At 34.7% G+C, this 17,240-nt stretch overlaps 2 protein-coding genes across 4 annotated transcripts; both read left to right on the forward strand.

The window, feature by feature from the left end:
* Nucleotides 1–939: 939 nt before the first annotated feature.
* LOC128182198 (uncharacterized protein K02A2.6-like) lies at nt 940–2,896 on the forward strand. Its single transcript, XM_052850802.1, has 3 exons — nt 940–1,129; nt 1,312–1,485; nt 1,710–2,896. The coding sequence occupies exons 1-3, from the start codon at nt 940–942 to the stop codon at nt 2,894–2,896; spliced, it is 1,551 nt and encodes a 516-aa protein (XP_052706762.1).
* A 1,712-nt stretch (nt 2,897–4,608) lies between these two features.
* On the forward strand, nt 4,609–16,772 carry LOC128179861 (D-beta-hydroxybutyrate dehydrogenase-like). 3 transcript variants are annotated; one of them, XM_052847518.1, is made up of 9 exons: nt 4,609–4,714; nt 6,243–6,405; nt 8,476–8,597; nt 9,974–10,096; nt 10,578–10,681; nt 15,078–15,150; nt 15,546–15,607; nt 15,830–15,883; nt 16,563–16,772. In XM_052847518.1, the coding sequence occupies exons 2-9, from the start codon at nt 6,248–6,250 to the stop codon at nt 16,653–16,655; spliced, it is 789 nt and encodes a 262-aa protein (XP_052703478.1). In that variant the 5' UTR covers nt 4,609–4,714; nt 6,243–6,247; the 3' UTR covers nt 16,656–16,772. The 3 variants fall into 3 exon arrangements, with proteins under 3 accessions (XP_052703478.1, XP_052703479.1, XP_052703477.1); XM_052847519.1 differs by lacking the exon at nt 4,609–4,714 and having other exon boundaries at nt 6,058–6,405; nt 15,552–15,607; XM_052847517.1 differs by lacking the exon at nt 4,609–4,714 and having other exon boundaries at nt 6,205–6,405.
* The last annotated feature ends 468 nt before the right edge of the window (nt 16,773–17,240 follow it).

The raw sequence follows: 17,240 nt of genomic DNA on the forward strand, positions 1-17,240 counted from the left end.
GGACTATATATCAAACTTACTGCAAAAGCACTGGATCCGTCGATCAACTTCACAATATTCCAGTCCAATTGTTTGTGTAAGAAAGAAAGATGGATCACTTCGCCTATGTGTAGACTTTCGGAAGTTGAATGCCAAAACTGTCCAGAACCAGCACCCAATTCCTCGAGTCCAGGATGCTCTTGATTCTTTGGGTGGAAGTCAATGGTTTTCTCTTCTTGATCAAAGCAGAGCATATCATCAGGGTTTTGTTAAGGACGAGAGACGGAAGTATACGTCGTTTGTGACCCCATGGGGACAGTACGAGTGGATTAGAATTCCATTTGGACTTACTGGTGCTCCAGGAATTTTCCAAGCCTATATGAATGAAGCTCTTGAGGGATTGAGGGACAAATGTTGTCTACCATATTTGGATGATATACTCGTTTACAGTAATTCATTTGAATCCCATTTGAATGACTTGGAGTGCGTGTTGACCCGTATAAGGGAAAAATGTTTGAAATTGAAACCTAGTAAATGCCACCTGTTTCAAAAGCAGATTCGTTACCTAGGTCACCTAGTCACCACGCAAGGACATACTGTAGACCCTACAGATCAAGAGGCAGTAATGAAGTTGAAGGATCAGAGACCTAAAACAGTTGGAGATGTAAGAAAAATAATGGGTTTTATTGGTTATTACAGGAGTTATATACCCAACTTCTCTCGCAGAGCTAAACCCATTTATGATTTGTTGAGGATTGAGAATGTCCCAACTCCATCCAATAAAAAACAGAAGAAAATGAAGTCACAGAAATCTGGACAGAAGGGGTCATCAGTGCACATTACTTGGACGCTCAACATTAGAACATCTTGGAAGAGCTCATTGATATCCTACTCCACCCACCAGTGATGACATACCCTGACTTTGATAGACCATACACTCTACATATTGATGCATCACAAATGGGCTTGGGAGCGATTCTCTACCAGAAGCAGGACCATGGAAAGTTAGCAGTAGTCGCATACGCATCCAGGCCTGCTGAACAGAACTACCATCTCCACTCAGGGAAATTAGAATTCCTCGCACTCAAGTGGGCCGTCACTGAACGATTTCATGATTATTTATATTACGCTTCTCACTTTGAAGTGTACAGTAACTATAACCCCTTACAGTATATTTTTACGGCCCCAAAGTTGGATGCTACTAGATTAAGGTGGGTGTCCATGATTTTCGATTTCACATCCATTACAAGCCAGGTGTGAAAAACTGTGACGCCGATGGACTCAGCCGCATGCCACTTGATGTATCACAGTTTACCGAAAGGTGTTCTCCAGATACAATTGATGCCATTGTGTCAGCAGTGAGACTAGATGAGCCTACCTGTAGCAGCATTAGCACACCTGTCAAGGAGGCTGAAGCAGTAGAAGAGCAGTTGATTCAGGGAGCATCCCTAACTATCATTGACAACAGTTCTCTGGCAAAGGAACAGCGCAATGATGAAGACATAGGTACAGTCCTATCCTGGGTTCAGAAGGGGGAAAACCTACCAAGCAAGTAACAAAGGGATGGAGCCCAGCTGCCAGGTGCCTACTGCGTGAATGAGCCAAATTGAAAGTAGAGAATGGACTGTTGAGAAGGGAAATTTCATACCCACGAGAGGGAATAATTCAACAGGTAGTGCTACCGAAATGTTTTCGGAAACTAGTTCTCAAACATTTACATAATGATTTAGGACATTTAGGAGCTGAAAGAGTTTTGAGCTGTGTGAGGGATCGGTTCTATTGGGCTTATATGAGTTCCGAGATAGAGCGGTATGTCACTCAGGAGTGTCAGTGCATCAAGGACAAAAAGCCTCATGTCCAACGCAAAGCAGCACTGCAGCCAATTACCAGCACTTGTCCGTTAGAACTTGTGTCAATTGATTTTCTCCATTTAGAGCGCTGCAAGGGTGGTTTTGAGCATATACTTGTTGTGATCGACCATTATACCCGCTTTGCACAGGTGTATGCTACAAGGAACATGTCGGGAAAAACTGCTGCAGAGAAGGTCTTCAACGACTATGTGCTAAAATTTGGGATGCCAGGCAGATTACACCATGGTCAAGGACGTGAATTTGAGAACAGATTTTTCTTTGAGATACAAAGAATTTGTGGGGTCAAAGGCTCTCCTACCACACCGTACCACCCACAAGGGAATGGACAAGTGGAACACTTTAAGAGGACGCTATTACAGATGTTGAGAACTTTAGAGCCATCTTGGAAACTGGATTGGAAATCACATCTGAATAAAGTTGTTAATGCCTACAACTGCACGAAGAATGAGACCACAGGTTACTCACCATTCTTTCTCATGTTTGGGCGACATCCCACATTACCCATTGACTTGGTATGTCCAGAACTGCAACAACCGACTAGAAAACAGACCTATTCACAATATGTGGCTCAGTGGAGAGACCGCATGGAAGAGGTTTACAAATTGGCATCGCAACAAGCAGGAAGAATGACTGGAAAGGGAAAACAACAACATGGCAAAGGACTTTTGAGTACACGGTTACATCCAGGAGACCACGTCTTAGTGAAGAACCTTTCAGAGAAGGGAGGTCCTGGAAAGTTAAGATCATTCTGGGAGCAGGATGTATATGTTGTTGTGAAGCAGGTGAATGAGGAGACACCAGTTTATAAAGTGAGGAAGAGATCCGGACAGGGTGGAATAAGGCGACTTCACAGGAACCTCCTAAGACAGTGCAACTCTCTACCGATAGAGTCCATGGATAACGACAGGAAATCCCGCAGACCAAAGAAACCCAGCAAACAAGACGTCCCAGTCTATGACGCTGACAGTAGTTCCTCAGATTCCGATGGATTCATTGAGATTACTGGTATCCCTCTAAATCCTAATGCCACACCATTCACTCCTTAGCAGTGCAGTACAGGAAGTGACTCTTCAGATTCAGTTGTTGAAGTGAAGAATCCTACAGACAACCCCGTGGAACCTGTGTCGATTTCACATAGTTCAGCGGATAGTTTCCAGTCAGCTCATAGTTCAAGTGGTCTGGCTGTGGGGGGAGAGCCATATTTGCATGACGAACTAGTGGAAACAAACACCCCGGATAACAGCGGCTCCAGTGGAACCGAAGACCACAGGTACAGACCAAGAAGAGCAACTAAAGTTCTCAGGAAACTCACATATGACCAACTGGGAAAACCATCGCTTGTACAAACCCTAAAAGTGGACTGTGAGATATTTGTGTAAAGTTATGTTTTAATTTTTCTGTTTACACAGAGACTGTACTTTGTGATGATAGAGACTGTTCAAGTAGTATTTACTACTATCAGTGTGTTTTAAAGAATTAACATGGTGATGAAAGAGACTGTTTTAAGTTGTATGTGCTAATCTGAATTGTAACCTCAGTGTTTTAGTTGTCATATCTTTGTTTTTTAAAGTCTCTGTTTGCAATTTGGCTAGTTGTAAACATATTGGGTGTGAAGACTAGAACATATGTTACAGATGGAATGACATAGGTCAGTTGAAAAATTGTGATTTTAATGAATTTTGATTGTCATGATAACAAATTTGATTTTGAGTGTTTTATTTTGTAAATGTCGGGGCGACATTCAATTTCGAAGGGGAGTGTGTGACGGGTAGTTATTGGGGTTTCAGCCACCCCCCCCCCTTTTTTTTGTTGTGTTGATTGATATGTAATGTAGCACGGGAGATAAATCCAGTGTGGAAGTCCGGAATACGGGGTGATAGGTTTTAACTCTTATATCTGCTGAAACCCGCCAAATAAATGTAACTACAGAATTTTCCTCTTCTTGTTTTTAGGTAAGAAACTGGTTTTATAACCTCAATCCATGTTCATTACTATTTTCTTGATTGACAATATGTTTATATGTAAACTTGCATGTCAATAGAAAAGTTATAAAACACTTTGTACCTTTTAAGATGCATTTTGCGAAGGTAGCACATGTACATGTACCTAGTCACGTGTCTATCGATCTTGTTGAAGAGCAATAATTTGTTATTATAGAAGTATTTTCAATGAAAATGTACATTATTTCAATAGGGTAAATACGGGAAATTTTGTGGTAAAGACTACTTTTATATTTTTCTTGAAAATGTTCCTGGTAAATATGTTTCCGGAATTTTGTGAGCTTTATCGTGTAGGTTTAGGTTTTAGCTTGCGTAAAGTGTTTCTGGTTTAAGATAAATGTACAAAAACACGAGAGGTTCCATATTTTGTGTATTGCTAACTAGTTTAAATGCTCAGACATAATGACACGATTGTTAAAATTGATTAAGACAGTTTATATGAATATATCAGTAAGTCATCCATTTATTATAGTCTTTTATTCTAGTCAGTTTATTTTGTAAATCCCCTAGACAAATTGAGTTGATTGTTTACAAATTCAGTGATTGTTGTGATAAATTTTAATCCTCTTCTTGTTTTTAGCATCAGGACTGGGGTTATATTTTCTTAAAACATCAAGATTTTATACACTTATGAAAATATAAGTTTTTCGGTAACATCCAGCTCATAGATTTACAACCTTTCTTTTTTTATTTCAATTTCTGTTGAATCATGACAAACATAAGAGTTACCAATGTGTCGTATAAAACGGCCAAAATGCATTTTCCTTTCCTCACAACTCGAGATCATTATTTGGGATCAACTCTAGATTATGACTTCCTGCATGAACTTCCGGTTTCTATTTTAAAGTGATAAGAAATCCGCAGGTGAGTGTAAAGTTAACAATCTTAAATCCAAGTGTTTTCTTTGCTTAATATTTAATGCGATAAAAGATGATCAAAGTATTGATTATTTAAATGATGCTAAGAAAATAGGCAGGATTATATCAGTTTCATAACTTTTAGATAATGCATCTCGCTCATCAAAACATTTGATAAGATATAGTGACCTAGATGAAGTATGTTGTTGGTTGTACTAATATAAATAAATATTAATAATACGAGTTGTACTAGTATGTTAAAACATTAAGATGCATCATTAATCTAATGCTATTTTCAAGCAATATGGGAAGTACTCTTTGTTTTTTGACTTGCATTTTCCAAATCTGTTAATATTTTCCGTCCCAAGCCCTCTACTATATTGCAACCACACTTATCCTGTCTTATCTGTGCCTCAACTTTGTAACTTTGTGAACGTTAAACTGTGAAACTAAGACTCTCATAACGTTTGAATGAATTACAATGCATTATCTAATTATTTATCTGTTACTTTATTTGTAAATCTTTTCATTTGGCAATATTAACTTGATACAAGAACTATGGAGAGGTATGTAAACAATTGATCGAGCAAAGCTGTTATATAACGAATCGTTATGCGTCCTCATGTTTCAGATAATGTGTGTTTACACCAGGTACATGATCAGAAATTAAAAAATAGCGAGGGGGGGGGTTCACTTTATTTAAACATTTTATCTTTTAATTCAATTTTCATTTAGCGAACGCATTGTATTTTTCAAACATAGAATATAAAACAAATCTTTGCAGTTTAAAGCTATGGCAAACAATGAATATTCCATATTACTTTACAAAGATTTTTGAGAGAAATTCTTCTTTTGAAAGCCTTGAAATAAGTCAGAATGACATTTCTAGTCGACAGATGTCTTTCAAAAAAATTATTGCCAGTATAAAATTTACCAATCAACTTTTAGTTGTTTAATTTCTCTTTCTTTCCGGATTTGTTTAAAATGCCATTCAAAATATTCTCAGTGGAAAATACCTTTGTGTTAGTCTATTTCACCGCAATTTGGAATTTATAAACATTAGATTAGATTAAACGAATATTGCAACATCTCTTGAAAGATCGTCCCACGAAGTCAAGCTAAGGTTTAAAGTTGATAGTGTATAATATTTCTGAGGGTTTGACATTTAGAGCACTTTTCAAATGGTACAGAGTCATGTCTGCGCAAAATCCTTGATATATATATGGTAGGATACTAGTATGCCATTTTAAATGCAATTTCGGTTATCTTCATGTACTACGTAAGTCAGACATATTCCCTATAAATATGACAATACAATCTATATGTTTTCAACTATAATTGTATCATTTTAAACCGACGTAAGTTTGTTGGTATTGCACTTCGAAACCTGCAATGAACTCTAATTGTCTTCATATAAGTATGACGCAGGTCCATGTACCTTGTAGTTTCAGACAAAAGCGTACTAGTTGTTGTATAAGAAATGTAGAACATCGCCGATTAACTTTTTTTTGCTTAATTTGTGCAAAAACACGCAGTGGATATGTCGGTTGCTGGTAAGACAGCCCTGATAACGGGATCAACAAGTGGGATAGGACGGTCCACGGCTAAACTCCTTGCAGCCAAGGGTTGTTCGGTCTTGGTGACGGGTTCAAGGTCACCTGAAGATGCACAGGAAGCCCTGAAGGATATCCAAAGCACGTGAGTATGCACGATGGTCTCATATATCGTTATATTTGCATTTCCATTGTTCTTTCCCACTGTAAGCCCATACGGAGGAGTTGCAATTATTTCTCTATAATCGCAATTGCTCTGTCAGTATACTATGACGTCATAAAGGTGTTACGTTATATATACTTTTCCATGACGTTATAGATTTAAACCACTATACGATACATCATGTGTTTTTCTCCAACTCGATTAAAATTGACGTATTTCCATGTAATATTAAAACATGTTTTTGATAACATTTTAAAGGAATTCAAAACATATCATTGATTCTGTTAACAAATCTATGTGAATTAAAAAGATACATTACAGTCTGAATGTTTACTTTTGATGTAATAGCTAACTGTCAAGGTCTAGGCTAATACAGGGTATTTGCGAGTGGTAAAATGCAAATGTAAGTAATAAACAACGATTATTTAGTGAACATGGCGTTATGAATAGCAACTGCTCTGCTGGCATATTTTCCATGATGCGCTAGCGCGCATCATGGAATATGCCAACCGAGCAATTGCTATTCATAACGCCATGTTCACTAAATTAAGTTGTTTTTTTCTTAAATAATTGCCTTAATATACTGCGTTGTTCGAAAACGACAAAAGAAAGGGCGTCAATAATAAAATACTTTGTCCTACTTTGCAACGAAAAATGCTTCAGCATTTTGTGGCAAAAATGTCTTTAAAAACGTGATATTTTCATTAATTGCTAGCTAAATAGTGTTCATTTTCGTATATTGATTATTTGAATATCATATTTATGATGTCTTATAATCACTTATTCTAGAATTATAGCATTTTATATCTGTCATCAGATAACAGAAAAGGTTGATAACATTGCTTTTTGTCCCCCGCCGCAACGTGGAGCGGGGACATAGAAATGCCGGGCGTCCGTCCGTGTGTCCGTCCGTCACACTTTTTTGTAAGCGCTCTCATGCCTACAAATTTTGACAGATTTTCATTAAATTTATACCAAATATTTATACCACTATTACCTTGGTCAAGTTCGAAAATCAGCATTGGTCGATACTTTTTGTTGGAGTTATGGGACTTTGACCACAATAATGACTCCGTTCTATCCCAAAATTGACCTTGTAAGCGCTCTCATGCCTACAAATTTAGACGGATTTTCATTAAATTTATACCGAATGTTTATATCACTAATACTTTGGTCAAGTTCGAAAATGAGCATTGGTCGATACTTTTTGTTGGAGTTATGGGACTTTGACCTCAATAATGACCCCGTTTTATCCCAAAATTGACCTTGTAAGCGCTGTCATGCCTACAAATTTTGACGGATTTACATGAAATTTATACCGAATGTTTATATCACTAATACTTTGGTCAAGTTCGAAAATCAGCATTGGTCGATACTTTTTGTTGGAGTTATGGGACTTTGACCACAATAATGACCCCGTTTTATCCCAAAATTGACCTTGTAAGCGCTGTCATGCCTACAAATTTTGACGGGTTTACATGAAATTTATACCAAATGTTTATACCACTAATACCTTGGTCAAGTTCCTAAATCAGCCTTGGTCGATACTAGTATACTGCTTGACCGGCGGGGGACCCAGGAATTCTATTCTTGTTATGTTTGGATTTGGCAATACTAAGTACTTTATGATAAACAATGTACATTAAATCGATCTTTTATTCTTGCAAGATTGAGCTTAAAATACTAATATAGATACTTTTTATTTTTCTTTGGTATGTTTCAAAATCTTAAATGAGATTCATTAAATATATCTGGTTATGTCAGTGCCTTTGTGATTTGTTTGTTTAGTAGGATTATGTTAATTACTCTTCTGCTTGGTTGGTAGGTCTGATATATAGTGTGTTATATGTCCTCTGTGTCGATAAATACTGATGTATACTTGCACATATGTATGACTTGGGTACATTGACATCTCTATCTAAAAGTTGTAGCATCGCTCTTCTACGCTTAACATAGCATATGCACAGGAGCAAGATCACAAATCTATTTTTAATTTAATTAGATTGGATAAATTGTAGTTTTTATTCATTATTTTGTTTCTTTGTCGGGTAGGGCTGTTGGCAAGGTTCAATACGTACAAAGCGACCTCCGAGATGTTACTCATGTGCTAGAACTGTGCAGACAAGCAGACCAATTATTTCCGGAGGGAATAGATATCCTTGTTAACAATGCTGGTAAAACTTTTGAATTTCCTGAAGGTTATATCGATGGCAGATTTGAAAACAACATGTACACTCTTTGAAAATGCTGGACCTTAAAAAAAAGATGCATGAGCTTTACAATTCAATTTGATATCAGCAACTTTAATATATAACTTAAATGGATATTCATGATTTGATATTGATGTTTTTTTAAATTTTCGTGTGATTTTTCTTTTCCAAAGCTATGATAAAATTAATATATTTTGTATTTCTAGTGTTTGACCAAGAGGTTATTGAACATAAAAGATACATAACTTGGAATAAAAATCTTTGTTATGTCATAAAATATCGTAAAATGGTTTGTTTCAAATGTTATGTATTGTTAAATGTGAGAATCAAATATTCTTTTCAATTGATTTTAATTTATGAAGATAATTTACTTAGTTTTTCTGTAATTAGTAATAAGTGTAACTAGTAATTTTATTTATGTAGCTTTCTTTACTTGAAATGAAAACATAAAGGGATACGATAAACCAAAAAAGTTTCAGTATTAAATTGTATATCGTAGACACAAAACAAAAAATCAAACAAACACAATGATAATTGAATAATCGAATCGTGGCTCTTACTTTTATGTCACAATTTTCAATATTCATGTACTTAACACAAATATTTAACATTTCAACATCCCTTATAATCAAATTTGAAGTCAGTTTTACATATGTTAGTTTACCTTACAAGGTCTTGAATCTCTCTCAAATAAGAACTGAAAAGTTGTCCTCAAAGATCAAAGAACATATAAACTATATAAAACACGAAATATATATCATGTATTTGCCATTCAACAATATAGATGACGAAATCTATCCGCAGACAAAGAGAGTTTTCTTTTCATGTTAAATGATAAGATAAAAATTGCATTTTTATGTCCAATTTAGATCTACTAGTCTTAACTTGGATAAAGATACAAAAACGACACTACTGTATTTTTTATTAAAGTCGTTTTATCTTCAAGGACACACAAGACGCTCCTCAGTTTTATGTAATTTTCCTTGGTATATTATTTGTTATTTGTTAACATTTAAACCTGTTAATTCCCGAAAAATTCAGGGTATATTACCAGGCTACCAGGCATTTGGGACTAGCATATTTAGAATTTTCCTTAAAAAGCATGCAAAATTCATTTGAATGTTTATGAATAAAGTCATATTATTTATATTTTAATTTAAACACTTTAATTATATCTAAGTAAAAAAGTATCTTGTGACATGAAAATATAATTATATTATTAATAATTATAATATTAATTATTACTTTAGTTGGGAAATCTTCACATTTTGGAGATAGGAAAAACAAGTTTTAAGAAAATGGAAAATACTCATTGTTTCCTCGTTATAAATTTTTTACAGGTATACAACATGTAGCACCGGTTGATGAAATGCCACTAGAAAAGTGGAACGATCTCATCCAGGTCAATCTAACCACACCGTTCATTTTGAGCAAACACGTGGTACCCGCAATGAAAATGAAAGGTATGTGTAGAACTCAACACACGTGTTACTAGTATTGTTAACCTAAAATTATTGAAACTACCGTCCATTCGCTTACATGGAATGGTGCATCGACATGTATGAAAGATACACTGAATACTTTCTACTTTCAAAAAAAAAACATTCTCTTCTATCAAATCGTTGTGTCACGATTCTTTTTAGAAATCACACTAAAACAGGAATCAAGCACCAGTGATAATAACCCGAACTGTCAATGTCGGAAGTACTTGGGTGCTATAAGGTTGTCAAGGGAGCTTACATTTATTAACTCTTAATCTTTTTCCTGTTCTATTTTCTTTGCAAATATCCGTATTGACATGGATAATTAAAATACTAATAGGATAATATACCCATTTTGTGGATCCGAGTCAGGCTACGTGTCACACAAACGATGAAACTCTGAGGCTGAACTGTCACTGGGTTAGTGAATGATTAATTCTATTTAACGGCTTTCACTTGATAGGTTGGGGACGAATAGTAAACGTGTCTTCAGTGCAGGCAATAATGGCTCACTACAACAAGGCGCCTTACATTTCCTCGAAGACAGGGTTGGTTGGACTCACAAGGGTAATTTTTAGAGGACCTTGAACTATAGTAACTGGTCCCCTTTGTCACCAAAACTTCCAATTCACTCAACTCATCCTCAACTCAAATCCTTAAAAGAAAAGTGCATACATTTGCGGTAAAAACTCAGACTTGAGGTTGAGTATTGACTTGGTGCGCGTGAAAGTTGGTGACGGTGGGGCCCGGTTTTTTTAAGAATTAGATCCATGTATATAGTTTGGCTGCTATATGCCCAGTAATGGAGAACAAGTTGTTGTAAATGGTTGCTTCGTGTTCACTTTTTTTTTACCAATAAAGCACAACCCAAACACGAGAACCTCTTACTCATTGACCGGTTCATGTGGGCATGGTCCATAGAACATTTTAGTTTAGGTTTTGTATTCTTTGAACATCAATCTTAATTGTCTGTCTATAAATCTAACTAGAAAAATTGAAAATGCTTAAAAAATTTTTTAAGGTTTACGTATCCATGTCAAAACACCATAAAGGATTTGCATATACACGTAAATTTATTTATTCCAAAGCTATCTCTGTTAAACAAAAAATTTTAATTAAATTTTTCACAGTCTATAAAAAACAACATATTTTATTTGCTTTCTACGATCGCTTTGTTGATTTATCCAGGTATTGCCACGGGTATATCTTTTTATGGCACTTTAAAATTCATTAAATGAACCATTTATAAAACTTATAGAACCACAGATCCCCTTAAGAATGTACTTTCTGAAATTAATATATATAAAAATGATGTTGCTCTTACTAAAACAGAAAAAAATTTCATTGCACCAAGGACACGCGACATGTAAAATAATGATTGACTAATAAACATTTTTATCGAATGGTTCATGATGAAGTTATTACATCACACTCGTACAATGATTTTTTCTTATTATTAAACATGCCTTGAACTAAGAAAGTTTTTGTTTCTTTTTTAAGTAGCTCACCCGAGTCGAAGACCTTTTGTATTCACAGTGCATTAATCTTTTATATTTCATTTTTGTGGGAAATGCTAAGTAGCAAATTTTTCTTAAAAATCCGTGGTTTAATCGTTTATAAGATTCGTGTTTCTGCAAATGAAGGGTCAGGTCCTTCTGAAATAAAGATGATTACTAAAATAAATAATAAAAACAATGAGGTGTTACAAAAACCTTTCACTTTACAAGAAAGGCTTATTTATATCAAATGTTTTAGTTTAACTACTTAAGTCAGATAACGTTTGTTCTCCATGTGATCTATATGGCACATGACCCATGATCACCGATTGTCGATTTTTAGTCCCATACCGGTTTTCACCGGAGGGGACTATAGCTCTCCTCTGCGTCCGTCAGTCCGTCCGTCCGTCTGTCTGTCCCACTGCAGTTTTCCACCCTTTTTTAGCTCACCTGAGCTGAAAGCTCAAGTGAGCTATTCTGATCACATTTTGTCCGTCGTCCGTCTGTCCGTCTGTCTGTCCGTCCGTCCGTCCGTCCGTCCGTCTGTAAACTTTTTACATTTTGAACTTCTTCTCTAAAACCGCTTATCCAATTTCAACCAAATTTGGCACAAAGCATCCTTATGGGAGGGCGAATATAAATTGCAGAAATAAAAGTCCGATCTGTATTCAAAGCGGAGAAAACCATGAAACTGTAGAAAAAGGGGGGTGCATTTTTAAAAATCTTCTTCTCAAGAACTACCGAGGCAAATTCAACGTAGTTCAGCATAAGTTATCCTTATGGGAAGGAAAATATAAATTGCAAAAATTAAGTGCTAATTCTGTTTCAAGTCTGAGTTATTACGAAAATAATAATAAAGGAAAGGCGTGTTTCAGCTTCGCGTTCGGCATCCGGTAAAATGGGTTGGCAAGACTTGGTCTGGGCAAAACAAAAGATTGGCAGTTATTAATCTGCCAATCTCATTAAAATTTCAGGATATTTGATGGACCAGTATATTTATATTCTCTGTAAATATTGTGCAAAATAATGCGTATTTGGAATTGACGATTGTCGATCTGCCCCGGCTTTTATTTTGCCACGGCCCGTGTTTGCATACTCATTTTACCAAGACTCGTATTCCATACTTCGAGAACGAGGTTCTTTGTTTAAAGCAGCCATGACATTATACGAAAAAGGGTCGATCTGACTGATGAATTTGCTTGTTGTGCAACAGTTTGCGTATGAAGGGAAATGTTTGAAACATGCAAAATATATTGATGCCGATTTTGTGAAGTAAATTAAGGCTAAATATTTCAATGCGTTGACAGTTTTCACACATGACGTTGGTGTTAGCTTGTTCTGATTTTCGTTTCGTTTTCATTATTTATGCTTTGTAACCTGGGAACTATCGTCTGTATTCCGTGATTTTTACGTATCAAATCAAACAGAGACTTCGGTAAATCAAACCTGCGCAAATTAAGAAAAATCTGATGTATAAAAAAAGTACTGAAATACAATTTATTCTATCGGTAATTCGGCAGTATCTTTTGCGTAATGGTAGATTAATGCAATAGGTTTTGTTGAGATGCTCGGCATTTTCTCGAGTTTATTCAGTTTAAATAGAGTTTGATATCGCTGACGGAAATATGTAGGTATATACATGTATACATGTATATATAATTCATTTCGAAAAAAGAAATTGTGTTCCTTATTTGTTAAAGTGCATGTTTCTTGTGTTTAATTGTTTACAATTTCTATTTACTAACCATATTTGAGTGTTAAGCTTCGAATTATAAGCAAGATACAGAGATTTGCTCACAATTCTATGTTTGTACACAGATCTTAAAAACTAAAGATTAAAAAAGTAAAAAGTTTGTCAATATTCATTAAGAACATTTTCATACTCTGTTCTTCCAGAAACCAACTTTAACAACTAATTGTATTGTAAACTTAACCTTTTTTCGTCATTATTACTCCTACTGTACATGTGATCCTGGACTGTGTTTATGTACATTTGTATAAACTGATTTTGAACCTCAAATACCAGTAAACCGGTCTTGAGTGAATAAAAAAAATTGAAAATCTTAGACAATTCTTTTTTTCCATTTTGAATGCTGAATAGGAAATACCAAGTTAAAAATCTTAAGCTGAATGTAAATAACTCATGTGAACAAAATATGACTCAAACTTAGGCGAACTGTGAGCTCTGTATCTTGCTTATAATTCTACGATTGACGCTGAAATTTTGGTTGAACATTAGAAATTCTATATGAATTAGAGTATGTTAAATACTTGTAAAAACAAAATAAAAGAATGATATTCTGTATATACCTACTCTCTGGAGCCCCCTCTTTATACAATAAATAATGTGAAATTTACATCAATTTTGATAGTTTTTCAAACACGAGTAAATAAAAAACGACATCTTTAAAACAGTTTCCATAGTTCTGACACATTTCTGTTGCGGGGATAAGTAATCATCGCTATTCCTAAGAAAATATCACAGCGGAAAATTATCCTGGTTTGTACGCGAGGTAAATAACAGTCATTTAATTATAATGGAGAAGACAAATTAAATTTTTGAATGTTTTAAATTTGAGGAATTGAGCACATTGAAGTACAATTTTCTTTTTCACATCTATACATGTAGTATTTTTTAAATAAAATACAATAACTATTATATTTTTTTAAAAAATACAATAACTAGTAATTAGTTGATGAAAAAAATGTACCTATATGCTCTCATATATTTTGATCGCTTTACAAGGGGGGGGGGGGGGGGGGCAGAACGAATATATATAGGGAATTGGAAGTTAACAACTTAACAGTGTACACCTACCAAATGTTTAGTTTTATATCTTGCGTAGGATTTTCTTATTCTGGTAAAAAATAGTATCTCATGAAGGTGCAATGTCAAAGATTACGTGTATGCTAAATTAAGTGTAAAATTCGAATACTTGACAATATTTATTTTTTGTTATTCTACCGAGGGACCATATGGCACAATATCTTTTGAACGCCCATTGTTGCTCAGGTGAGCGATGTGGCCCCATGGGCCTCTTGTTTCTTAATGCGTTTGAGGAATAATATGAAATTTGCTGAACAGCCTCAAAATGTCTAACTACAGATCAAGTTTACACTTTTGTAGCGTCTGGTTGACATATTTTCGAGAAAATTAATTTTTTATATTCCAATTTTTTAATGTTCGGGTTCAATATTCTGCATAACTGCATTGTTTTCACAATTTCCACAAATCGGTAGGGGACGTGTATTGCTTATGCAATACTCTCAGAATGCTTGTTTCATAAGTCGTGAATAAACTAATACTGGTACTAAGAATGAATGGAAATTGTCCAAATCATTTTAGATATAATATCAATGTATGGTATGCGTCTCAATTATGTATAATCGTTTAATATCTTTCGAGTTTAACAAGAAATGTAAAAGTAAATTGGAATTCAATGTCTATTTTTTTTTTCAAATTTCAGGCTGTTGCTATGGATACAGCGGCTTTTGGGATCACGTGCAATGCGTTGTGTCCAGCGTGGACCGACACACCTCGTAGGTTATTCTTTTTTTCAATTATTGTAATATGTTAGTAGTTCTTTCTTTCTTTCTTTTTGGATAAAATGAGAAAATTAAATTAAATATAATTCTAATATTGCCTCTGTGACTCAAAAGAGGCACTTTTCTTTCTCAACATGACAACAGAAATAATCAGACATATTAGAAATCTATTTCATGAAAGATTTGCTTTTGATGATTGTTATTTCTAAAAAGTTCATGTTTTTATTTGAGAAAATTTAATGCATATTGGAATCGTGTTAAAACTCGATTGATTGCTTGTGCGTCATTATGTCACTTTAAATTACTTATTTTTATGCACATTAAAGGCAAAGTACTATATGAAGAACCTATATATTTTTAACGTTGCCAGAGCATTATATGACCTTAAGTTGTAGCACCCCAGGTCAAATTGCATGCCGACAAGACCAATATGTCTATAGAAGAAGCCAAGGTGAGATCAAACTGTCGAGTTGTACCTTAACGTGTGACATCATTTTGATTCCTAAATATTCAATAACATACCTTCAGCGCTTACTTACATAAGATTTAGTAAGGTTACTCGATGAAATAAACTGTAAAGACAAGTAAATAAGTTACCCCCTGCCAGAGTAATGATTAACTAGTGACCGTGAGTCGTATTTTGTAATAATGGATGTTTATGTTATCTTTGCAGAAAGACCTGTTTACAAATGCTACACCCACACGAAAAATAAATGATCCATCACAAGTAAGTTAATTTCTTTTAATATAAAGACGTTTCCATTTAGAGATATGAAAATAAAAAATGAATAAGGATTTAAGAAACTTCGAATACCAATATAAGAAATAAGATTAATTTTAAATAATAATTTGACATATCTTTATAAAATTTAAATTTCGAATATCTTATTTAACAAATCATAATTCATAGGCAAATATTTCATGTTTATTAAAACTCCAAAATATCCTCAATTTCAAAAAGAAATTACGAGAGCATTCTAGACTCGGTTTAGTTAATGACTCTCGCAGTCACGATTTCTTGGTCCTTTCGGGCAGGTGGAAGTTAATCTCAAATTTGTTATAACACAAGGCGTCCATGACATTACCCAATAGGCCAATAATTATCCGTTGAGATCTGAACTAGACTTTGTTCAATTAACTGATAAAACGCAGAGTTTACCAAAGAATACCCACTCATGCTGTTCCAGCCAATATTTGAATTGGCCGGAAGCGACTCAATATTATATAGAATCTTACAACTGGTCGGTGATGTTGTACTTCGTACATTTTGATTTGAGCTATTTTTCCGAGCTCTGTCGGAAAGACACGAGTGAGTGGTTGCAAACGAACAGACTCACTGACTGACTCGTTGTCAGAAGAATCTAATTGTTTCTTGACTTGTATAAAATCGCTGAATTTATTTTTAGATTGCTGGAATGATCCTGTTCCTGTGTTCCCCGGATGCAGATAACATGACCGGGACATCTATTCCAATGGACGGTGGCATGACTGTTCAGTAGCCAATGGACTCCCTAGATATATTGCAGCGGCATCATTAAAAACTAGGACCCATGCAGCATTAGGGAGATAATTTGTTCGTGTAACAAAAAGCCAATTATATTCCCTTTGGAACATCATTTTTAATTGTTTTATTAATATTGGATGTTAACTTAATGCAGGAAAAACCAAGTAAACTCGGGTGTTTTTTTCAGTTTGTGTTTTTGAAAATGTATGCCTTGAAATTTGATAAAAAAAAAAAAAAAAAAAAAAAAAAAAAAAAAAGACGAAAATTATTTGAAGTCTTTATATATAATGGTTTGGATTTTGGAAAATATAACATTGATGTTAACAGCAACGTCTAGAAGGATGTTCAAGTTTTATAACTGTACTTTAAATAAGACCTAGTAATGGAACCAGTATACAATATCTCGATTAGTTCATAAACATGCAAAATTCTGAAACATTCACATCTAGCAATGCTCTCAAATTATGGAAATATTTCAATCACTGTCATATGTGGGCTCTAAAGAAATTAAAAGGAATGTTCGGTATTGACCGCCAGTCGGATGTACCTAGTTTTTCCCATTCATTGTTGAAAGTTTAAT

This window comes from Crassostrea angulata, chromosome 4 (assembly GCF_025612915.1).
Source record: "Crassostrea angulata isolate pt1a10 chromosome 4, ASM2561291v2, whole genome shotgun sequence".
In the NCBI taxonomy this organism is placed as follows: Eukaryota; Metazoa; Mollusca; class Bivalvia; order Ostreida; family Ostreidae; genus Magallana; species Magallana angulata.

What these genes read in the sequence shown, in the direction of transcription:
- LOC128182198 (XM_052850802.1), top strand. Translation starts at nt 940, where the DNA reads ATGGGCTTGGGAGCGATTCTCTACCAGAAGCAGGACCATGGAAAGTTA. An exon ending in TTCTCACTTTGAAGTGTACA is followed by an intron (nt 1,130 to 1,311) that starts GTAACTATAACC and finishes GGTGTTCTCCAG; the next exon opens with ATACAATTGATGCCATTGTG. An exon ending in GCGCAATGATGAAGACATAG is followed by an intron (nt 1,486 to 1,709) that starts GTACAGTCCTAT and finishes ATAATGATTTAG; the next exon opens with GACATTTAGGAGCTGAAAGA.
- LOC128179861 (XM_052847518.1), top strand. Translation starts at nt 6,248, where the DNA reads ATGTCGGTTGCTGGTAAGACAGCCCTGATAACGGGATCAACAAGTGGG. An exon ending in CTGAAGGATATCCAAAGCAC is followed by an intron (nt 6,406 to 8,475) that starts GTGAGTATGCAC and finishes TTTGTCGGGTAG; the next exon opens with GGCTGTTGGCAAGGTTCAAT. An exon ending in AAATAAATGATCCATCACAA is followed by an intron (nt 15,884 to 16,562) that starts GTAAGTTAATTT and finishes ATTTATTTTTAG; the next exon opens with ATTGCTGGAATGATCCTGTT.